Source organism: Somniosus microcephalus, chromosome 17, assembly GCF_052327205.1.
Source record: "Somniosus microcephalus isolate GS21.2 chromosome 17, FLI_Smic_1.0, whole genome shotgun sequence".
NCBI classification, from domain to species: domain Eukaryota; kingdom Metazoa; phylum Chordata; class Chondrichthyes; order Squaliformes; family Somniosidae; genus Somniosus; species Somniosus microcephalus.
Genome location: NC_141003.1, coordinates 85,452,662 through 85,478,311, shown reverse-complemented (window position 1 = coordinate 85,478,311; position 25,650 = coordinate 85,452,662). Strand labels below are relative to the sequence as shown.

Sequence of the window (25,650 nt, the reverse complement as noted above, 5' to 3'; positions counted from 1 at the left end):
CCTCTATCTAGGCCCCTCATAATTTTATACACCTCAATTAAGTCTCCCCTCAGCCTCCTCTGTTCCAAAGAAAACAACCGCAGCCTATCCAATCTTTCCTCATAGCTAAAATTCTCCAGTCCTGGCAACACCCTCGTAAATCTCCTCTGCACCCTCTCTAGTGCAATCACATCCTTCCTGTAATGTGGTGACCAGAACTGTACACAGTATTCTAGCTGTGGCCAAACTAGTGTTGTATACAGTTCAAGCATAACCTCCCTGCTTTTATATTCTATGCGGTTACTCAATAACGACCTCTTGGATTATATTTTAACCTGTTCTGTAGTATGTGCTTGCAGATGTATATTAAAGATACACATGTGGATCTCAGCTTCAATAAAACTGCGCACCCTGAACTAGAATTTTCAGATTGTGACTCCACTCTCAAAATGCAAATTTCAGTTTACCAAAAAAATCACACAGAAACACTTCTAATACCCTGGAATGCACATTCTCTCAGATAGCTAAGCAACAAATAATTTGCTGTCGAGCTTCTCTATTTGATATTTTCCTTCGGATAGACTTTAAGTAAACCGGATTCTTTGTATGAACTGCACAAACGGCCGACAAAATAACATAAAAATCAAATGCATTGAAAACTAGAAGCTGGAAATGTGAATAAAACCCGAAGGCAAACATTCCATGAACAGCCATCATATGGTACACATTACATTGTGCTATGCCATTTCTATGGAAAAGATATAATATGAAGTAATTTACAATACATCAAGCTTTCGAAAAGAATGAAGGTATTTATTGTAATTCAAAGTCCGCGGAAGAACAATGTAGCATAAACACAAACTGATGCCTGAAGTTTCAACTAAATATAGCCCATGAACCGACCGAAAACGTTTGAGTTAACGAGCGAATTGTGCTGTTGTAGCAAAAATAACTTTTAAAAATTGCTCCATTTCAGCAGGAATTGCAAGGTAGCATCGGTAATGTATTTGTGAAGCACATCAGTTAACTAAATAAGCCCCAATACCACTGCAAAGATTGGCCATTTTCTCTGGTGAATTTTATATTCTTAAAAAAAAAGGAGTGCATTTTTCTCGATTTGCGAACAACCTTGCCTCGAGTGTGTGTGGTGGGGGGGGGTGGTGGGGGGGGGGGGCTAGGGGTGGAGCGGTTTATAATCAAACAGTGTTGTTAATTAACATTAGTGAACTAAGAAAAATGTACCCCAATGTGACTTCAAGGTGGTTTGGACACAGCTGTGCATTACTCCAATTTTAATGATTTCTACAAATTGTCATTTAAAAATAATGCATAATATATACTTGTGCCTTGTAGATGGTGGAAATTTAATTATTATAAAGGGGGTGTGGTGATTATTCTCTATGTTTAGTAAGAAGTATTGTGATTGGTTGTTTGTTTCCTGCCTTGGGATATATGTTGTAATCTCATTGGTAGTTGATGTCATGTGATTTGTGGTGGCCATCTTAAATTCAGTTCTTTCCAGCCTTTAGTTGGGACTGGGTGTTGAAGATGTGCTACAGGATTTTTAAGTTAATAAAGCCTAGATTAGAAAGGCAAATCTATTCTTTATTTCAATTTATTAACTTTATGTCAGAATGGAGCGATATCTTCAACCAGAACGATTCAATGCTGACCCTAATTCTGCAGGAGTGGATGATAAATGGAAACATTGGTATTGTACATTAAAAAACTTTTTGGGCGTGTTGGATCAAGAGTCTCTAAATAAGCTGAATATGCTGATCAACTACATTGCTCCGGATGTGTATAAGTATATTTTGGACTGTGAAACTTACGAAGTGGCTATTTCTACATTGGAAAAGATTTTTGTTAAACCAAAGAATGAGGTATTTGCACATCACCTTCTAGCTGCCCATAGGCAGCAGGTGGGAGAATCTTTGGATACTTATTTGCAAGCACTTCGGTGCCTTAGTGTTAACTGTAATTATAAGGCTGTGACGGCTGAAGAATATAAGGAAGAATCGGTACGGGATGCTTTTATTAATGGATTACTGTCTAGATCAATTTGTCAGCGGTTGTTAGAAAATAAGACTTTGGATCTTAAGAGTGCTTTTGAGCAAACTTCTACATTGGATGTGGCTCAGAGAAGTTCGGATTCTTATGCTCTTTTTAATCGGACTGTGACTGTGGTTTCGGCAGTTCCGGATGAAAAGGAATTATGTGGACTTAATAGGAGTGGTTTACTAGATTCTGAAACAGTTTCTACTTCAGCGGCTGTTGCCTCTAGGATTCAGAAGTGTTATTTTTGTGGGAACGTCCGGCACCCTCGTCTGAAGTGTCCTGCTCGGGAGGCTGTGTGTAGTAAATGCGGCAAGAGAGGTCATTACGCACGTGTGTGTAAATCATCAGGTTCAATTACCTCCTCTGTGACTATTCAGCCTTTAGATAGGGCGTTTATTGCATCAATTTCTGCTGCATTTGCTCATGGCCTAAACAAAGCTATAGTTACGGCCCAAGTTAATGGGTTGGAAGTGAAGGCCCTTATAGATACGGGCAGTACCGAGAGTTTTATAAGTCTTCAGTTTGCAAAGGAGAAGCATTTGAACATTTCGCCTGTTTCCTATCAGGTGTGTATGGCTCAGACGACTCTCACTTCACAAGTAGCTGGTTGTTGCCTTGTGAAATTGATTCTTCTAGGTAATACGTATACTGATATACGCCTATCTGTTTTGCCTAATCTCTGTGCGGATATTTTGATTGGTCATGATGTGCTTCAGTTACACGAGTCTCTCAGTCTTTCATTTGGAGGGACTAAGCCACCTTTATCTATTTGTGGATTAACCTCTTTATCCATTTCTCCATTATCACTTTTTTCCAATTTGATGCCGGATTGTAAGCCAATTGCTACCAAGTCAAGAAGGTATAGCAGTCAGGATAGAGAATTTATTAATTCTGAAGTTCAACGTCTCTTATTGGAAGGAATCATTGAACCTAGTTGTTCGCCTTGGCGGGCACAGGTAGTTGTCACGACTAACGAGAGACATAAGAAACGAATGGTGATAGACTATTCCCAAACTATTAATAGGTATACTCAATTAGATGCGTACCCTTTGCCTAAGATTGATGAGCTTATCAATAAAGTATCTCAGTATAAGGTTTTTAGCACTATTGACCTAAAGAGTGCTTATCATCAGATTCCTATTGTTAAGAAGGATCAACCATATACGGCCTTTGAGGCTGGTGGAAAGCTGTATCAGTTTTGCCGAATACCATTTGGTGTTACTAATGGTGTTGCTTGTTTTCAACGGGCAATGGATGCTTTTATAAGTGATAACTCTCTCTCTGACACCTTTTCATACTTAGATGACATCACGGTGTGTGGCAAATCAAGGGTGGAGCATGATTCTAATTTAGAAAGATTCCTTCAAGCTGCGGAAAAAGTTGGTTTAACTTTCAATAAAGAGAAGTGTACCTTTTCGACCACTGAGGTAAATCTACTGGGGTACATTATCTCGGGAAACAAGATTAAACCAGACCCAGAACGTCTGCGACCATTGATTGATTTACCTTGTCCTACTAATTCTAAGGCTTTGCAACGAGTTGTTGGACTGTTTTCTTATTATTCTAATTGGATTGCAAATTTTTCACAGAAGATCCGGCCTCTTATTCGGGTTACGACATATCCTCTATCATGGGAGGCTAGGACGTGTTTTGATAATTTTAAAAAGGATATCCTTGGAGCAGTTGTGCATTCTATTGATGAGCAGGTTCCTTTTATGATTGAGACGGACGCTTCTGATTTTGCAATTGGGGCTACTCTGAACCAAAATGGAAGACCTGTGGCCTTTTTCTCACGTACCTTGAACAATAGTGAAAAAAGGCATTCTTCAATAGAGAGAGGTGTATGCAATAGTAGAAGCACTGCGTAAATGGAGACATTATTTATCGGGGCGACATTTTACGTTGGTAACTGATCAAAAGTCTGTGTCCTTTATGTTTGATGTCAAACATTTTGGAAAGATTAAGAATGATAAAATAATGAGGTGGAGGATTGAGTTGGCATGTTACCATTTTGATATAGTTTATCGTCCGGGGAAGGATAACGTTGCTGCTGATGCGCTGTCGAGGGCTTATTGTTCTGTGATTCACGGAGATACGCTTATTAATCTTCACAATGCCTTATGCCATCCTGGGGTTACGAGGATGATACACTTCGTACGCAGTAAGAATTTGCCCTTTTCAGTTGAAGACGTCAAGCGGATGACTTCATCATGTTCTATCTGTGCTCGGTGTAAACCAAATTTCTTTAAGCCTCAATGAGCTCATCTTATAAAGGCTACTTCTCCTTTTGAACGTTTGAGCGTCGATTTCAAGGGGCCTCTTCCTTCAACTACTCAAAACCGATATATATTTACTGTTGTGGATGAGTTTTCAAGGTTCCCTTTTGCTTTTCCTTGCGCAGATGTATCAGCTGCTACAGTTATCAAATGTCTGACTCAACTTTTTGTCATCTTTGGGATGCCTGCGTATATCCATTCGGATCAGGGAAGTTCTTTTATGTCTTCCCAGTTGAAGGAATACCTTCAGAGTCGGGGAATTTCTACTAGCAGAACTACTCCGTATAATCCCCAGGGTAATGGACAGTGCGAACGATACAATGGGGTGATCTGGAAGGCAGTTATGTTGGCTTTGACATCCCGGAACCTTAAGAATACACAGTGGGAAATGGTACTGCCTGATGCCCTGCATTCCATTAGATCATTGCTTTCAACGGCTACTAATGTGACCCCCCATGAAAGGCTCTTTAACTATCCGTGGAGATCTACTACGGGATATTCGGTACCTTCATGGCTTACTATGCAGGGACCTGTGCTGCTTCGACGCCATGTTAGATTGTCAAAATATGATCCTTTAGTGGAGGAGGTGGAGCTGTTGGAGGCAAATTCCCAATATGCTCATATTCGATTCCAAGATGGGAAAGAAAGTACCGTTTCAATTAAAGACTTGGCTCCTTGTGGTGGCCAGCCCTCTTCTGAGGATATTAACAATAGTCATGATTCAGATAATGTGGATGCTGTTACAGATACTACGAATATTTCCAATCCGACTGCAGATAATTATACTTCTATTAGTCAGCCCTCGATGGATGTTCATGACCGTCCCAGTTTACCTCCTGATGGGATTTCTAATCCGGAAACCGTTGAAAATCGGGATATGGATAGCCTTCCTGCAGAAGATACTTCTGTGTCTCCTGGTGTGGGAGGGCAAGGAATTTCACCAAGGTTAAGAAGGTCGACACGAACAAGATATCCGGTCGACCAATTGAAAATGGACTTTTAAATTGATAGTAATGTTTTAAAATTGTTGAAATATTATATTATATTGTTTTAGTTGAGAGATACTTAATACTTATGTGCAATGTTACTATTTGTTGTTGCTCACTTAGTATTGTGTCATGTTGAATAGTTTTATTTTGTCTGTGCATAGTTTTAGTTGTAAATAATTAATTATAAATTGTAAAGGTTATTTAGGTTGGAGTATATTTTAAAAGGAGGGGTGAATGTGGTGATTATTCTCTATGTTTAGTAAGAAGTATTGTGATTGGTTGTTTGTTTCCTGCCTTGGGATATATGTTGTAATCTCATTGGTAGTTGATGTCATGTGATTTGTGGTGGCCATCTTAAATTCAGTTCTTTCCAGCCTTTAGTTGGGACTGGGTGTTGAAGATTTGCTACAGGATTTTTAAGTTAATAAAGCCTAGATTAGAAAGGCAAATCTATTCTTTATTTCAGGGGGGGAGGTTCCCAGTGGAGCAAAATCTAGAATGCTAAAGAGAAAAGACAAGGAAGCAGTGCAGGAAAGTGATTGGGGTAAGGATAACCAGATTGTGTCAGGAAGGGACGGAGCGTACAAACAAAGGAGTGCACTAACAAATAGGGTCCGGGTAAGAAAAAATGGTAATAAGACAAATAGGACCATAGTAGAAACAAATGTTAAGATGTTTAAAAATGTTAAAAAGACAAATCTAAAGGCACTGTATCTGAATGCACAAAACATTCGTAATAAGGTTGACGAATTAACAGCGCAAATAGATGTAAATGGATACGATATAATTCCGATTACGGAGACATGGCTGAATATCCAAGGATATTTGATATTTAGGAAGGACAGGCAAAAAGTAAAAGGAGGTGGGGTGGCGTTGTTAGTAAAGGATGAAATCAGAGCAATAGTGAGAAAGGATATTGGCTCAGAAATTCAAGATGTAGAATCAGTCTGGGTGGAGCTAAGAAGCACCAAGGGGCAGAAAACATTGGTGGGAGTTGTCTATAGGCCTCCAAACAATAGTGGTAATGTAGGGGATGGCATCAAACAGGAAATTAGAGATGCATGTAACAAGGGTACTACAGTAATCATGGGTGACTTTAATCTACATATAGACTGGCCAAACCAATTTAGCAATAATGCTGTGGAGGATGAATTCCTGGAGTGTGTACGAGATGGTTTTTTAGACCAGTACGTTGAGGAGCCAACTAGGGAACAGGCTAACCTAGATTGGGTATTGTGCAATGAGAAGGGGTTAATTAATAATCTTGTTGTGCGGGGTCCTTTAGGGAAGAGTGACCATAACATGATAGAATTCTTCATTAAGATGGAAAGTGAAGCAGTCCAATCTGAAACTAGGGTCCTAAATCTAAACAAAGGAAACTACGAAGGCATGAGGAGTGAGTTGGCTATGATAGATCGGGGAGCTTCATTAAAAGGCATGACTGTGGATAGGCAATGGCTAACATTTAAGGAACGAATGCATGAATTGCAGCAGTTATACATTCCTTTCTGGCGCAAAAACACAAAATGGAAAAGCGGCCCAACCATGGCTAACAAAAGAAATTAAGGATATTATTAGATCCAAAGAGGAGTTATATAAAGTTGCCAGAAAAAGTAGCAAGCCTGAGGATTGGGAGCAGTTTAGAGGTCAGCAAAAAAGGACCAAGAGATTGATTAAGAGGGGAAAAATAGAGTATGAGAGTAAACTTGCAAGGAACATAAAAGCGGACTGTAAAAGCTTCTACAAGTATGTAAAAAGAAAAAGATTAGTGAAGACAAATGTAGGTCCCTTACAGTTAGAAACGGGAGAATTTATAATGGGGAACAAGGAAATGGCTGAGCAATTAAACAAATACTTTGGTTCTGTCTTCACGGAAGAGGACACAAATAACTTCCTAGAAATGCTAGGGAATCAAGGGTCTAGTGAGAAGGAGGAATTAAAGGAAATTAGTATCAGTAAAAAATAGTGCTGGAGAAATTAATGGGACTGAAAGCCGATAAATCCCCAGGATCTGATAGTCTGCATCCCAGAGTACTAAAAGAGGTAGCCATGGAAATAGTGGATGCATTGGTTGTCATCTTCCAAAATTCTATAGATTACGGAACAGTTCCTGCAGATTGGAGGGTGGCAAATGTAACCCCACTATTTAAAAAAGGAGGGAGAGGGAAAACCGGGAACTACAGACCGGTTAGCCTAACATCAGTAGTAGGGAAAATGCTAGAGTCTATTATAAAGGATGTGATAACAGGACACTTAGAAAATATCAATGGGATTAGACAAACTCAACATGGATTTATGAAAGGGAAATCGTGTTTGACAAAACTACTGGAGTTTTTTGAGGATGTAACTAGTAGAATAGATAAGGGAGAACCAGTGGATGTGGTGTATTTGGATTTTCAGAAGGCCTTTGATAAAGTCCCACATAAGAGATTAGTGTGCAAAATTAAAGCACATGGGATTGGGGGTAATATACTGGCATGGATTGAAAATTGGTTAACAGACAAGAAACAGAGAGTAGGAATAAATGGGTCTTTTTCGGGGTAGCAGGCGGTGACTAGTGGGGTACCGCAGGGATCAGTGCTTGGGCCCCAGCTATTCACAATATATATCGATGATTTGGATGAGGGAACCAAATGTAATATTTCCAAGTTTGCTGACGACACAAAACTTAGTGGGACTATGAGTTGTGAGGAGGATACAAAGAGGCTTCAAGGCGATTTAGACAAGTTGAGCGAGTGGGCAAATACATGGCAGATGCAGTATAACGTGGATAAGTGTGAAGTTATCCACTTTGGTAGGAAAAACAGAAAGGCAGAGTATTATTTAAATGGTGATAGATTGGGAAATGTTGATGTACAGAAAGACCTGGGTGTCCTTGTACACCAGTCACTGAAAGCAAACATGCAGGTGCAGCAAGCAGTTAGGAAGGCAAATGGTATGTTGGCCTTCATTGCAAGAGGATTTGAGTACAGGAGCAAGGATTTCTTACTACAGTTATACAGGGCCTTGGTGAGACCACACCTGGAGTACTGTGTGCAGTTTTGGTCTCCTTACCTAAGAAAGGATATACTTGCCATAGAGGGAGTGCAGCGAAGATTCACCAGACTGGTTCCTGGGATGGCAGGACTGTCGTATGAGGAGAGATTGGGTCGACTAGGCCTGTATTCACTAGAGTTTAGAAGAATGAGAGGGGATCTCATTGAAACGTATAAAATTCCGACAGGGCTAGACAGACTGGATGCAGGGAGGATGTTTCCCCTGGCTGGGGGGGCCTAGAACGAGGGGTCACAGTCTCAGGATACGGGGTAGGACATTTAGGACTGAGATGAGGAGAAATTTCTTCACTCAGAGGGTGGGGAACCTGTGGAATTCTCTACCACAGAAAGCTGTGGAGGCCAAGTCACTGAATATATTTAAGAAGGAGATAGATAGATTTCTAGACACAAAAGGCATCAAGGGGTATGGGGAGAGAGCGGGAATATGATATTGAGATAGAGGATCAACCATGATCATATTGAATGGCGGAGCAGGCTCGAAGGGCCAAATGGCCGACTCCTGCTCCTATTTTTCTATAAGATGAAAAGAACAAAGTACAGGAAACTTTGGTTTATCTGGAGGTTGTATGTCCGGAAACCTCGATCTACCGGCAGAAATCAGGAGCCGTTTTGTTAGTTTTTTTTTCTTCTCGTGGCTTTTTTTTCAACAGTCAGGCTCTGCAAAGTCTCTCTGAAGCTGTTGCTAAGCTACAGAGACGCTTCCAAGGTACGGCCGACTGTTTAGAAGCTGTTGCTAAGCAACAGTGTTTGTTGCCAGATACAGAGCTGCAAATCTCCGTATGCTTCAACATTAACGCTGGTGTGTCCGGCAGTTTTGATAGATCGGCAACAGCTCGGTCCTGTCGGTGCCGGATATCACAAAGTTTCCTGTAGTTGGTGGGGTAAAATTAGAAAATGCTGAAATGCACAGCGGGCTGATCAGCTTCTGACAAAGAAAGGGCAGCTTAACATCTCGGGTGAGTCTGCAAAATGGGGTTCTGACGAAGGCTTGTACTTTTTTGCTTTAGCAATCGATCTCTGTATTTAGAGAAGTTTAGTGGGGTCAGCATTTACTGTTCCCACTGGGCGGGAGGTTGGCAACAGTGGGTCAGCTGCCTGTTTTACCGCCCGCCCAAATTTCCTTCAGGAACTGGTAAGATCGACCGCCCAGTGTTGTTTTGAAATAACCTTATCTACTTGCCCTCCCACTTTTAAAGATTTGTGTATCTGCACCTTTAACCCAGGCTGGCTTCCCCCTTCTCAATCCGGGTGAGCTGACTGTAGCACCTTTACTGCTGCCACCAGCTAACTTAGCGGAGATCCAGAATCAAACCTGGGGACTTTATCGCTCAACAACTCACTGAATAATCTTGCTGACCCATTGGTGAAGTCTAGATGGTTTGTCTTATACAAATTAAGAATATGCTAAATGACATGAATCTTGTCATTCATGTGGAAATGACTTATGAAATGATACTGGGCGGCCTGCGGGTGGCGCTGTCCAGGGAGAGTATAAATACTCGGGCACGGGCCCAGCTTGCTCAGGACATTCTTTAACAGGAACTAGTGAAGGACACAACTAGATCTCCATATTGTGAAACAGTTGATTAAAGCTTTGTTTAATACTCAGACCGAGTGCCTAGTAGTTTTTCTTACGTCACTAAATGCATTTTTAAAAATTATATACTCTGTCCATCCAAAGAATTTGCTGCAGACGCTTTCATATATATATATTATATAAACATCTAAAAATGGAAAACCAGTCTACAGGAAGCCGTTTACAAGTTTTGCTGCTACTTATTTATTCTCCTGCTCTGGGCAAGGATCCCATTATAGGCCCATAACCATCAGGTCCCTGGAGTACTGACTCACAGAGCGCAGTAATAGTTTTCAGGACATTATTGGGAACAGCTAAAACTGTTCAGCAGATGAAAATATGCATCGTAAAAATATTTTCAACGCCTCCACTCAGTGCCACTTGTAGACGGACTCTGTTTTGCAAATGATCTGGCAGTTTTGATTTCTGAGATAAACATTCCTTTTATCCTCTTCTGTGCAGACTGCACCGTGCATTGAGAGGAGTCTGTGGAGAAGTTTCATCACTGATTTTTTATTCTTGTACTAGTGGTGAGTGTGTGCTGCCAGCATCCGCCATATTGCTATGCAGGGGCAGAGTGTTGCCGAAACAGTGTAATTATATTAAAGTTGGCATAGACTTTATAAAACGTGATATAGATGGCTCCATGGCCTTGCCCCTCAATATCTCTGTAATCTTCTCCAGCCCTACAAGCCTCTGAGATCTCTGCGCTCCTCTAATTCTGGCCTGTTGCCCGTCCCCGATTTTAATCGCTGCACTATTGGCGGCCGTGCCTTCAGCTGCCGAGGCCCTAAGCTCTGGAATTCCCTCCCTAAACCTCTCCGCCTCTCTACCTCTCTTTCCTCCTTTAAGATGCTCCTTAAAACCTACTTCTTTGACCAAGCTTATGTGGCTCGGTGTCAAATTTCTTTTGATAACGCTCCTGTGAAGTGCCTTGAGATGTTTTACTATGTTAAAGGTGCTCCACGAATGCAAGTTGTTGTTGTACAGTGTCGTAGGGTGCAGGCTGGTCCCTGCAATTCCCTCACAAACAGAAGATGCCCTCAAGCCTTTGCTGACTGCCCCCCTCTTCTAACGGTGAGAGGAGCATTGTCTGGTGGGGAGGTCTTAAAAGTCGTACATTCTGTCCTTATGGTTGTATTTCTATTATAAATTCTTCTGTCCACATTTATAATGGAAACAGCCCATGTAAACTTTTCACGCTGTAATTACACCCTCCTGCCAGCGATGGCAGTGCAACAACAACTTGCATTTATATAGCACCTTTAATGTAGTAAAACGTCCCATGGCGCTTCACAGAAGCGATTATCAAACAAAATCTGACACCGAGCGACATAAGGAGAAATTAGGACAGGTGACCAAAAGCTTGGTCAAAGAGGTAGGTTTTAAGGAGCGTCTTCTTATAGAAGAGAAAGTGGTGGAGAGACGGCAAGGTTTAGGGAGGGAATATTGTAGCTTAGGGCCTAGACGGCTGAAGGCATGGCCGCCAATGGTGGGACAAAGAGAATGGAAATGCACAAGAGGCCAGAGTTGAAAGAACGCAGAGTTCTTAGAGGGTTGTAGGACTGGAGGAGATTACAGAAGTAGGGAGGGGTGAAGCCATAGAGGAATTTGAACATGAGGATAAGAATTTTAAAATCGAGATGTTGGTGGACTGGGAGCCAATGTAGGTCAGCGAGCACAGGGGTTTTGGGTTAGGATATGGGTAGCTCAGTCTCGGATGAGCTCAAGTTTATGGAGGGTGCAAGATGATAGGCCGGCCAGGATATCATTAGAATAGTCGAGTCTGGTGGTAAAAAAGCATTGATGAAGGTTTTAGCAGCAGATAAGCTGAGGCGGGGGTGGAGACGGGCAATGTTACGGAGGTGGAAGTAGGCGGTCTTTGTGATGGTGCAACTGAAGATGATGGTTCATCATCACCGACTCCCCCACCACCAACATCCTGGGGGGTTATTAGCGACCAGAAGCTTAACTGAACGAGCCATATCAACGCTGTGGCTACAAGAGCAGGGCATGAGCTGGATACTCTGCAACAAGTGGCTTACCTCCTGACCCCTCAATCCCTCACCACCATCCATATGGTTCAAGTCAGGCGTGTGATGGGTTGCAAAACAGTTACCTGAAGGGGTACAGCTGTAACAACACTCAACAACATCCAGGATGAAGCAGCCCACTGGATTGGCAACTCTGCCACTGAACTCAGTGACGTAAGAAAACTACTAGGCACTTGGTCTAAGCATTAAACAAAGCTTTAATCAACTGTTTTACAACGTGGAGGTCTAGTTGTGCCCTTCACTAGTTCCTGTTAAGAATGTCCTGCGCAAGCTGGGCCTGTGCCCGAGTATTTATGCTCTCCCTGGACAGTGCCACCCGCAGGCCGCTCAGTATTATTTCATAAGTCTTTCTTTCATGAATGACTGATTCATGTCAAGAAGCAAACTCCAGCACTGGTGGCTGTGATGCTGGCATCCCAGAGAATTTGGAGGCCACTGGCTCTTACAGAGCTTGTTCCCTGCCACTGCTTATCTGGCACTGGAGTGTACGGAGGACTCCCACAAGCTGCTGCTGGAGTGCCTTTGGGCATCAAATAATTCACTCAAACAAGCACCTCGCTAAAATGAACATAATTGGTGGACACTAATTAAAACAATTAGGTGCTGGGTTAGTTTCTGTAGTAAACACGACCAGTAAATCCATGTTTCCTCTAAACACACACTGTAGCCTCACGAGGGGGACCAATTTTTAAAATTGTACACCTACTAATTAAAAGTATCAGTAGTTTCAGTTTGTTGTGCGCAGGTTGAATGTAGAAAGCTTCATTAATCCTCTCACCCTGTTGAATTAACAGGGGCTCCAGATGGTTTATAACCCAGAGTTTTTTCTTATACAATCAAATTTAGGAACTTAACCTCGGGGTGTAATAAAAATGTAGAGTAAAACTGAAATCTGCATTTTAACAACTTTAAGACACATCCTGCCATAAAATGACATTCTAAAGCTGGGCGAGTAGGGTTGTTAGCATTGAGCATTCACTCATTAATGAAGCTCCCAATATTCCATCAGTAGGACGTCCCTTTGATTTGGAATGTTGTCACATTCAACCAATGGTATCATTTGTTTTTTGTTCATTAATAGTTTTTTGTTACTGCAGACATTAACCTGACATTAATCTTTGCAGTGAAATCTTGTTGTTGTTTAAATATAACCACACTTGTGTGCAATTCTGGTCGCCATATTATAAAAAGGATATAGAGGCACTGGAGAGGGTGCAGAGAAGATTTACAAGGATGATACCAGAAATGCGAGGGTATACCTATCAGGAAAGGATGAACAGGCCGGGTCTCTTTTCTCTTGAAAAGAGAAGGCTGAGCGGTGACCTAATAGAGGTCTTTAAAATGATGAAAGGTTTGGATAGAGTGGATACAGAGAGAATGTTTCCACTTGTGGGGAAGAGCAAAACTAGAGGCCGTCAATATAAGATAGTCACTAATAAATCCAATAGGGAATTCAGGAGAAACTTCTTTACCCAGAGAGTGGTGAGAATGTGGAATTCGCTACCACAGGGAACGGTTGAGGCGAATAGTATCGATGCATTTAAGGGGAGGCTGGACAAGCATATGAGGGAGAAGGGAATAGAGGGTTATGCTGATAGAGTTAGATGAGGAAAGACGGGAGGAGGCTCGAGTGGAGCATAAACGTCGGCATGGACTGGTTGGGATGAATGGCCTGTTTCTGTGCCGTATATCCGATGTAATCCTACGTAATGAACATTTCACTAACTGCAGGTTAGTGCAGTAGCATGTTGGAACTTCCGTTGTGGGCATCACCGAGTGATGAGATGTTGGTGCCATTCCTTCACTCTGCTGTGTTCCCAATCTCAATCACAGGGTAGGAGAGACAATTACAGGGAGACTAAAGCAGTATTAGTTGCTGTCGAAACCAGATTATCTACCACAGGTAATGTGTAACACAGTGAGAGGAAAATGAGTGAAAATGGGAATTCATCCAGTTCCACGACCCTTGCTAATAATCTGTTAGATATTTCTATCATTCTTACTAAATAAAACATTGTCTATCTCTCCCATTTTCATTTGACACCTTTTAACTTTGAACTTTTACCCCTAGTCCTCAAATCCTGTGCCCAACACAGAACATTCTTAGATCCAATCGTTCCATACCCATGAAAATCTTAAAGACCTCTATCGAGATCTCCGCCACCCCCACCCCCACTCCATTGCCTTCCTCTCCACAGAGTAAAGTTCCATGATTATTTTGAATTATTCTCGAGATGTGGACATTGCTGGACAGGTGGCATTTATTGCCCATTCCTAGTTGCCAAGAAGGCAATGATGGACCTCCTTCTTGAACCGCTGCAGTCCTTGTGCTGATGGAGCGCTCAAGATGGTGTTAAGTAACAATGAAGGGACGTTGGTATTTTTGTCCAAGTCAGGATGGTGTGTGACTTAGAGGGGAACCTGGAGGTGATGGTCTAAGATTTTGCTGCTCCTGACCTTCTTGGTGGTGGAGGGAATGGGAAGTGATTGGTGAGATGGTGCCGTACATCCGTTAAATCGCATATACTGCAGGCTCAGTGCACTGGTGGTGGAGGGGGCGGATACTGAGCGACATGAATCAACTGAGCGGCCTACGGGTGGCGCTGTCCAGGGAGAGTATAAATACTCGGGCACGGGCCCAGCTTGCGCAGGACATTCTTAACAGGAACTAGTGAAGAACACAACTAGACCTCCATGTTGTAAAACAGTTAATTAAAGCTTTGTTTAACGCTTAGACCAAGTGCCTAGTAGTTTTCTTACATCACTTCTGATTTGCCAGCACCACTGGAGGCACACCTCTGGCAGTCACCTGCCCATGTGGCCTGAAAATCGAGTACCTGCCCAGTGTCCCCATCGGCTCGTTCCCCCCCAACTCCCACCCTCCCCACCTCCGATCACGAGCATGTCCCCGTCAGCAACCCTTGGTCAAAGGGCAGATCAAAAAAAAAAATTCTTTAAAGAGAATCCACTTCTGTCAAAGGTCTGCGCTGCTTCCTCGGCCTGGATCCCACCAGCTGGGCCCACTTCCGCCCATCTGGAAGCCGGTCCGCATCAACCCACTCACCATGCCAGCCTCCAGAGTTATGCCAGGCCCTGACAGCCGGGCAACCATGAACTCGCAGCACAGGGAGGCTCACCCCCAGCATCGCCCCTGATGACATGTGCCTTCTAAGAAGCGGGTGGAGTTTCCGCCCCTCACAAGGCATGTTGGAAATTGTCGGAGAGCCGGCACAGCCAGATTGCGGCTGTACGTCGGTGCGCTACAGAAGGAGGCTGATGGAACTGCCATGGATTTCCTGGGTCATTCTGCCTCTCTACATTCCTGCTTACGACGCTTTGTTATAAACGAGCCATGTGTACACGGCTCATGGGTTTTTGGGGTTGGGGTCAGGAGACTTCTGAGCCAGAAATTAAAGGCAATGTGGAGGGAGGTAGTATTGTCAGCCAGTGCTTCATTAGTTATATCCAGGCAGGAAAGGCGCACCAACGGCAGTGTTCTCGCTCAGGCCAACACCCCCAGCATTGAAGCTTTGACCACGCTTGATCAGCTCCGATGGATGGGTCTCATCGTCCGCCTGCCCGATACGAGACTCCCAAAACAAGCGCTCTACTCGGAGCTCCGACGCGGCAAGAGAGCCCCAGGTGGGCAGAGGAAATGCTTCAAGGACACCCTCAAAACCTCCTTGGAAAAGTGCAACATCCCCACCGACACCTGGGAATCCCGGCTCAAGACCGCACAAAGTGGAGGAGAAGCATCCGGGAAGGCGCCGAACACCTCGAGTCTCTTCGCCGGGAGCAAGCGGAAGCCAAGCGCAGGCAGCGCAAGGAGCGCACATCAACCCAAGCACCCCACCCACCCGCCCCTTCAACCACCGTCTGCCCCACCTGTGACAGAGACTGTAGGTCCCACATTGGACTCATCAGTCACCTGAGAACTAATTTTTAGTGGGGAAGCAAGTCATCCTCGGTTCCGAGGGACTGCCTAAGAAGAAGAAGAGAAGATATCCAGGACTCCTCTACAATGTTTCAAGAAATTTAGTAACTTCATCAGAAACGCAAAGGCAAGGTACCTATAACCTGTAAACCTTCCCTGCACTCAATGCAAAGTGTATTTAAATGTCAGTGCCACCCTCTGTTTTGAGCCCCACTTTGATATAGGGGTCAAATGTCACACAATCTGCCGTCATCAGACATGTCAACATCAAGATTAATTCTCCCTCTTAGGAACAGGAAGAGGCCATTCAATCTTTCCAGCCCGTTCCACCCTTCATTTAGGTGATGGACGATCTAACCGGATCATAGATCTTGTAGTGATGCACATGCATCTCGTGAAGTGGTGCACCGATAACAACCTGGCCCTTAACATCAAGAAAACCAAGGAAATCATTGTGGACTTCAGGAAGTCTAAAGGCGGAAGTCACACCCCCATCCACATCCATGGGGCTATGGTGGAAAGGGTGGACAGCTTTAAGTTCCTCGGAGTCCACATCACGGAAGACCTCTCCTGGTCCCTCAATGCCTCCTCTTTGGTGAAGAAGGCCCAGCAGCGCCTATATTTCCTAAGGAGGCTGAAGGGATGTAACCTGTCACCTCTGATCCTCTCTAACTTTTACCACTGCACAATAGAGAGCATCCTGACAAACTGTATCACAGTATGGTATGGCAGCTGTAGCTCCTATGACCGGAAAGCCCTGCAGCGGGTAGTCAAAACTGCCCAACACATTACCGGCACCCGGCTACCGACCATAGAGAACATCTATCAGAAACGCTGTTTACGGAGGTCACGGACCATCATCAAAGACCCTACCCACCCCAGCCACAGTCTGTTCGCCCTCCTGTCATCTGGGAGACGCTACAGATGCATTCGCACCCGAACGACCAGATTTAGGAACAGCTTCTTTCCCAGGGCTGTCATCCTATTGAACTCCACAAATAAACTCCAAAGCCTGCACATCTGCCAATGCACTTTATTATGTTTATGTTAATGTATTACAAGCCAAATGAATGTTGAATGTTTAAATGTCTTAATCTAAATGTACACTCTCGGGAGCCGCAAGCCTACATTTCGTTGTACTGCACTTGTGCACTAACAATGACAATAAAGCTGATTATGATTATGATTATGATTATGAACATACCTCCTCACTTCAGCCCCCTTCTGAAGCTGTTGGGAAGAGGGAACCTTTCAAAAGAAGACGCACTGCCCAGCTGTTAACAAACAACTGATGTCCTGTTCTCTTTCACCCTCCATTACAGGAGAAGGTCGTTCACAATAACAGAGTTGCCCTTTTGGTGGACAGCAGGGAATTCGAACACACCACACACTTTAGTATTCTGTTCTTTTTTTTATTCATTCACGGGGTGTGGGCGTCGCCGGCGAGGCCAGCATTTGTTGCCCATCCCTAATTGCCCCTTGAGAAGGTGGTGGTGAGCCACCTTCTTGAACCGTTGCAGTCCGTGTGATCTTAGTATACTTCTTTGTAGCGGTCTGGTACAACTGAGTGACTTGCTCGGCCATTTCAGAGGGGCAGTTAAGAACCAACCGCGTTGCTGTGGGTCTGGAGTCACATATAGGCCAGACCGGGTAAGGACGGCAGATTTCCTTCCCTAAAGGACATTAGTGAACCAGATGGGCTTTTACAACAATCCGATAGTTTCATGGTCACCATTACTGATACAGGAAACTTTCGATTAACCGGCCCCTAAATAACTGGAAATGTCGGTTAACCGGCAAAATTCAGGAGTAGGTTCAGGTAACTTTTATTACTTTTTTTACTCCATTTGTTGCTGTGCAAGGGTGTAGCTGCAGCTGTTGCTAAGCTACAGAGACGCTTGCAACTTGTGCCGATTGTTCTGAAGCCAACAGGGTTTGTTGCTTTATACGGAGCTCTCAGCTCCGTATCTTTTACTATAGCGTTCGGTTATCCGGAATTTTCGATGAACCGGCACCACGTCGGTCCCGTCCCTGCCGGATAAAAGGAAGTTTCCTGTACTAGCTTTTTTATTCCAGATTTAGTTAATTAACTGAATTTAAATTCCCAGCTGCCAGTGGTGGGATTTGAACTCATGTCTCCGGATCATTATTCCAGGCCTCTGGATTACTAGCCCACAGGGTGATGACTCCCTGTGAAAAGAAACACTTTCTAATGTCTGACTACTTTGCCTACATATTTTAAACTCATGCCTGGCACTTCCCCATCCCATCCCCATCCATCCCAAATAACCTATCCAGCTAGGCAGTCTCTAATCCCTTCATCATTTATAAAAACCGCAGTCATAACCCCTCGAAGCCTACTTATCTCTAATGTAAATAGTCCCAACTCCTTGAGCCAATCTGGATAAGGTAAGAGCCCCAAGACTGGATATCATGATAGTCACTCTCCTCTGCAGGACCTCAATAACCCCACAAGGTTTGGGGAGCAAAACTAGACACAACATTCAAAGTTTTGTACAGTCTAAGTATAGTGTTCATAGCTTCATATCATGTCAGATGTGGCTCAGTGGGCAGCACTCTTGCCTCTGGGCCAGAAAGTTGTGGGTTCAAGTCCCACTCCAGAGACTTGAGCACAAAAATCTAAGCTGACGCTCCAGTGCAGTGCTGAGGGAGTGCTACACTGTCGGAGGTGCTGTTTTTCGGATGAGACTTGAAACTGAGGCTCCGTCTGCTCTCTCAGGTGGATGTATGAGATCCCAGGGCACTATTTTGAAGAGCAGGGGGGTTATCCTCAGTGGCTTGGGCCAATATTTATCGCTCAATCAGTTTCACTAAAACTGATTCCCTGGTCATTATCACGTTGCTGTTTGTGGGAGCTTGCTGTGCGCAAATTGGCTGCCACGTTTCCTACATTACAACAATGACTACGCTTCAAAAATTGGCTGTAAAGCTACAGCGTGTTGGGACGTCCTGAGAAGGCGCTATATAAATGCCAGTCTTTCTTTTATTGTATTATCATAGCAATACAAGCCGGAAACTATTTATCTTCCAAAATAGCCTTGTTGTTTAATTTAGGATTATCTGTGATTGTGTGGTACAGACTCAAAGCAATAATGGTTTTCTGTCAGTAACATGGTGTTTGGACGAGAATATTTTTGTCTGATGAAGAAGCCATGAAAATGCCAAATAACTAATGGTTCGGAAGCACTAACTTCAGAAACCAGCAGCTCTTGTGAAACTTAAAAAGAAAAAAAAAGACTTGCATTTCTATAGCGCCTTTCCCGACCACCAGACGTCCCAAAGCGCTTCACAGCCAATGAAGTACCTTTTTGAAGTGTGGTCACTGTTGTAATGTAGGAAACGCGGCAGCCAATTTGCGCACAGCAAGCTCCCACAAATGGCAAAGTGATAATGACCTGATAATCTGTTTGTGATGTTGATTGAGGGATAAATATTGGCCCCAGGACACTGGGGACAACATAGGAATATAGGAACACAGGAACAGGAGGAGGCCATTCAGCCCCTCGAGCCTGTTCCGCCATTCGATGAGATGATGGCTGATCTGTGATCTAACTCCATCTATCCGCCTTTGGCCCATAGCCCTTAATACATTTGGTTAACAAAAATCTATCAATCTCAGATTTAAAATTATCAATTGATCTAGCATCAATTGCCATTTGCAGAAGAGAGTTCCAAACTTCTACCACCCTTTGTGTGTAGAAGTGTTTCCGAATTTCACTCCTGAAAGGTCTGGCTCTAATTTTTAGACTCTGCCCCCTAGTCCTAGAATCCCCAACCAGCGGAAATAGTTTCTCTCTGTCTACCCTATCTGTTCCCCTTAATATCCTAAAAACTTCAATCAGATCACCCCTTAACCTTCTAAATTCTAGGGAATACAACCCTAGTTTGTGTAATCGCTCCTCGTAACTTAACCCTTCAAGTCATTCTGGTAAACCTACGCTGCACTCCCTCCAAGGCCAATATATCCTTCCTAAGGTGTGGTGCCCAGAACTGCTCCCAGTGCTCCAGGTGTGGTCTAACCAGGGTTTTGTACAGCTGCAGCATAACTTCTACCCCCTTGTATTCTAGTCCTCTAGATATAAAGGCCAGCATTCCATTAGCCTTTTTGATTATTTTCTGTACCTGTTCATGATATTTTAATGATCGATGTACCTGGACCCTCCGAGTCTCTCTGGACCTCCACTGTTTTTATCCTTTCACCATTTAGAAAGTCCCCTGTTCGATCCTTTTTAGGTCCAAAGTGGATGACCTCACATTTGGTTACATTAAATCCATTTGCCAGAGTTTTGCCCATTCACTTAATCTCTCAATATCCCTTTGTAATTTTACACTTTCATCTACACTGCTTACAATGCTGCCTATCTTTGTATCATTGGCAAATTTGGATATGTGGCTTTCTATCCCATCATCTACGTCTCTTCGAAATAGAGCCATAGGATCTTTTACATCCACCTGAGAGAGCAGACAAGGCCTCGGTTTAACATCGCATCTGAAAGACGGCACCTCCGACAGTGCGGCACTCCCTCAGTACTGCCCCTCCAACAGTGCGGCACTCCCTCAGTACTGCCCCTCCGACAGTGCGGCGCTCCCTCAGTACTGCCCCTCTGACAGTGCGGCACTCCCTCAGTACTGCCCCTCCGACAGTGCGGCACTCCCTCAGTACTGCCCCTCCGACAGTGCAGCACTCCCTCGGTACTGGCCCTCCGACAGTGCGGCGCTCCCTCAGTACTGCCCCTCCGACAGTGCGGCGCTCCCTCAGTACTGCCCCTCCGATAGTGTGGCACTCCCTCAGTACTGCCCCTCCGACAGTGCAGCACTCCCTCAGTACTGCCCCTCCGACAGTGCGGCGCTCCCTCAGTACTGCCCCTCCGACAGTGCAGCACTCCCTCAGTACTGCCCCTCCGACAGTGCGGCGCTCCCTCAGTACTGCCCCTCCGACAGTGCAGCACTCCCTCAGCACTGCCCCTCCGACAGTGCGGCACTCCCTCAGTACTGCCCCTCCGACAGTGCGGCACTCCCTCAGCACTGCCCTGGAGTGTCAGTCTGGATTTTTTGTGCTCAAGTGTGAACTTGAACCCACAACCTTCTGACTCAGAGGCGAGAGTGCTACCCACTGAGCCACGACTGACACGAGTAATATACCTGTGCTTTTATATCACCTGTCACAGTCTATCTCCAGCACTGACCACATCACAAGGCACTACAGGCCAGTGTGACTGTTCACCTCCATTACACTCCTGTAAGAGAATGTATACTCACAGAATATAAGAAATGACTCCAATGGACCAGCAGTCAACAGCCTTGCTGTAGGGCTTCTGGGCCAACACCTCGGGAGCTGTGAAGAAAACAACGAGAATGAACAGCAATGGGGGCAAAAAAAGGAAAGACAGCAAAGGTCAATAATTGCCAATTATCACTCCTCGATACCACAAAGCCATTAAATCAGTGGAAAGAGTTTCAGAGGAGAATGTCTGCCGTCAAAGACATTACACGTAGGCTTCATCAACAGCTGAAACATGGTTGTTTTCATTCAAAAGGTGTTGCTGGGAATCAGAAATTTTTTGACACTCAATGCAATCATTGAATCTAAAATTGTAAACTATTGAATGTTCACTTCGGGGGGGAAAAATTCGGTTGCTTTGCACCTCCCATTCACGCCCTCTTAGGCACAAAGCAACTAGCGCCCAGGCGCGGTGTCGGCAACGCCTCCCGCGAAATTCAGCGGGAGGTTAGCGACGGCGGTAACCGTTGGCGCCCCGCGGCGCTGCGCCGCCGGCGATGTCGTCATCGCCATGTGCAGTGCCCCGGCCACGATCTTCGGTAGTGCCCCCTGCCTTACCGCCGGATGCTATGTCCGACGGGCTCAGGGGGGCCTACCTGCGGCCAGGGCGGCGCTAATTAAAGGCGAGGTGCCGGGCGGCCATTTTTGCTGCTGGCCGCCTGCCAGCACCTGCCCCCATTGCTGTCTCCGGCTCTTTTGCCGGCAGTCCGATCCCTGGTGGCCCAGCTGGGCCCCGAGTTGTGCTAGGCAAGGTCCCTCCCCTTTAATAAGGGGAGGAAGGCCTGCAGTACCATGGCGCGATATTCCCTCTTGGGGTACTACTGATGAATTTCGGCCGAGGGGGTGCTAAAAGTAGCGCCCCGGCGAAGTTAGCGCCCCAAAGGGGACGTGACTCAATTTTTCCTCCTTCATGTTTTTAATCTAAAAGATGTCTTTGTTCTTAAAGGGAACAATTTTCAACATCCTTGTTTTCAAATCCCTCCATGGCCTCGCCCCTCCCTATCTCTGTGATCTCCTCCAGCCCCACAACCCCCCCCCGAGATATCTGCGCTCTTGAGCATCCCTGATTTTAATCGCTCCACCATTGGTGGCCGTGCCTTCAGCTACCTGGGCCCTAAGCTCTGGAATTCCCTCCCTAAACCTCTCCACCTCTCTCTCCTCCTTTAAGACGCTCCTTAAACCCTACCTCTTTGATCAAGCTTTTGGTCATCTGCCCTAATATCTCCTTATGTGGCTCGGTGTCAAATTTTGTTTGATAATCGCTCCTGTGAAGCGCCTTGGGACGTTTTACTACATTAAAGGCGCTATATAAATACAAGTTGTTGCTGCTGTAGATACTCAAATATAGTGCAGTTTGGGCGCTAGTGGCATGACAGCTTCACCACACCTGTTTCAGTCAACTGTCTTCAATGAACTTGAGGACATTGTTATAACAGCACAGTTTTGTACCTGGCACATAAGGGCAACTGAACAACAAAGCAAATAACACAGCTCCATCACAAGGAGATGAACTGACAGACTGTTAAGCAGAGGAAATGGATGCGAACAGCCCTGTTATGGATGAAAGGTTAAGTGTTATTTTTTCTATTTTTCTACTGTTTCTGCAAATTCATTTGTAAAACGATTGTGTTCCTATTACTTGTGATGTAATCATCTCCATGAAATGTGTGTGTCATTCAAGAAGATTGAATCAGTGACAACAGGGAACAGAGAGTGTGTGCTGCTTGTCTAAGACTGATAGATTTTTGTTAGGTAAGGGTTTCAAGGGATATGGAACAAAGACCAGTAAATGTAATTGAGTTACAGATCAGCCATGGTCTAACTGAATGGTGGAACAGGCTTGAGAAAGAAAGAAAGACTTGCATTTCTATAGCGCCTTTCACGACCACCGGACGTCTCAAAGCGCTTTACAGCCAATGAAGTATTTTTGAAGTGGAGTCACTGTTGTAATGTGGGAAACGCGGCAACCAATTTGCGCACAGCAAGCTCCCACAAACAGCAATGTGATAAATGAGCAGATAATCTGTTTTTGTTTATGTTGATTGAGGGATAACTACTGGGGCCAGGACACCGGGGTGTTCCTATGCCCCTATGTTGTGTGATTGTGTGTATGCCCGTGTGCGAGTGAGCGAAAAGTAGAACAAAACATTGGCGCTGCGTGGCACTAATCCTGAACTTGGGAAGGCCTGCTGGGTGCTCAGAATCCTGCCGAAAACTTACAAATATGGCCGATCCCAGAAACTCCCCCAGGGTCAGCGCCAGTGCCACGAATGAGGCAAATCTCGTCCCACCGCTGCTCAAGTGGGATTCTCGCTAAAGAGGAAAATCTGGGTCCATCAAAACATTTCCCAGTGTTACTATTCCTGTATAATTACATCAACAATAAATTCGCTAGTCGGTTTACAGGAGAGAAGTCCTAAATATCACAGAAGGAAACATTGCTCTGGTCGTTTAAAAATAAAATCTAAAACATATCGCGCATCTGTCCAAGATTTCATCCCACTTCTCACATTTGTAACTTACTTTCTGGCCCATCGTTTCATACAATATTATTAGCTAATTTACTACCTCTGAGCTTTATAATATTCTACTTGTATCATCAAGTACAAACGATATGGATCCATGCTATTTGCAGGAATCATCATTAGACAATGCAACCATCAAAAATGAACTTTGTTTTAATGTTAATTGCTCTTTTCATCATTTAAATGAACTCCAGTTACTTGGTCATAGGAGAATAGTCATTAAAAGCATGATAGTGGCCCATCGTGGGCCACACTGCTCTCAGCTTCACTGTAATGAGTGGCTGTCGAGTTCCATTCTGAGAGGCTGGCTGTGAAATAGGACCTGTCCCAACAATCAGGCTTCAGTGCTGTTGGTGAAAGACTACGGTGCACAGCCCGTGAACGGTAACTTTAGACTAGCTTAATGCTCTCAGAGAAAAATGTATTTTTGAGAAGGAATACGGAGTTGCACAAACAACCTTGCCCTTAGCCAAATCGTGACTCATTGTGGCCGATCTCCTGACATAAGAACATAAGGAATAGGAGCAGGGGTCGGCCACTCGAGCCTACTCCGCCATTCAATAAGATCATGGCTGATCATCGACCTCATCTCCACTTTCCCGCACTATCCCCATGTCCCTGGAGTTCCTTAGTGTCCAAAAATCTATCGATCTCTGTCTTGAAAATACTCAACAGCTGAGCATCCACAGCCCTCTGGGGTAGAGAATTCACAATTGTTCTGACAATTCCAGACACACCAGTATCAGAGATGAGAGAGAGATAGAGACAGCACTGGCTCTGGTCAAAGTACATGTGTGGAAATGGGTACTTTGGACTTCGCTGAATGTTTATTTTATCTCATCGGTTGCTGATTTAACACACTGATCACTTTCTCACAATCTCTCTTTAACTTCATCTTTTCTGTTTGAGAGTGAACTTCAATGTTGTAATAAATATTATTGTGTAGTTAGTTAGATGCCATCTTTTTAATAGAGATTTGATTTTTAAAAAGCAGCATATATTAGGGCATAATTCTGATATATATCTCTATTCAGTGCACTTTCCTGTGCACTTTTCCCATTACAAATTCCTATATCCACATTATAAATGGAAACCGGCTATGTATAGTTGACATGCTGAGATTCTGCCCTTGCTATAGTACCACTAGTAATGGGACAGTGTAACCACAGTATAAGTTTACAAAGACAGTCTCTATTATAAATGTGGACTTAGGAACTTATCATCTAAATATAATAAAAGGCTTGCATTTCTATAGCGCCTTTCACAACCACCAGACATCCCAAAGTGCTTTACAGCCAATGAAGTATTTTTTGAAGTGCAGTCACTGTTGTAATGTGGGAAATGCAGCAGCCAATTTGCACACAAACAGCAATCTGATAGTGACCAGATAATTTGTTTCAGTGATGGTGATTGAGGGGTAAATATTGGCCAGGACACTGGGGGATAACTCCCCTGCTTGTCTTCGAAATAGTGGCCATGGGATCTTTGACATCCACCTGAGAGAGCAGACGGGGCCTCTGTTTAACATCTCATCCAAAAGACAGCACCTCCGACAGTGCAGCACTCTCTCAGCACTGCACTGGAGTGTCAGCATAGATTTTTGTGCTCAAGTCCCTAGAGTGGGACTTGAATCCACAACCTTCTGCCTCAGAGGCGAGAGTGCTGCCCACTGAGCAACAGCTGACAGCCCATAAGACTACAATGTATGACTTTAAATTGGGGGCTGATTTCAGTCTGCACGCCTTGTCGAGTTATCCCCGCCCTCTAACCCCACTTCACCTGAAGACTACACTTGGTTTTCACTCCTTGTGAGAGAATTGGTTATGAAAACTATTTTTAAAATCTAGATGGGGAAGCAAGCCAAGCAAATCACCAATGGAGTGGTTCTACCCGTCTAATGG

At 44.3% G+C, this 25,650-nt stretch overlaps 1 protein-coding gene across 1 annotated transcript in view; it reads right to left on the bottom strand.

Annotated features, from left to right (window-relative positions):
* The window catches only part of camk1da (calcium/calmodulin-dependent protein kinase 1Da), a 694,020-nt gene that overhangs the window by 113,163 nt on the left and 555,207 nt on the right, over positions 1 to 25,650 (bottom strand). The window contains exon 6 of the mRNA XM_086010788.1: positions 21,203 to 21,278. Coding sequence (XP_085866914.1) covers positions 21,203 to 21,278 — 76 coding nt within the window. The remainder of the gene's footprint in view (positions 1 to 21,202; positions 21,279 to 25,650) is intronic.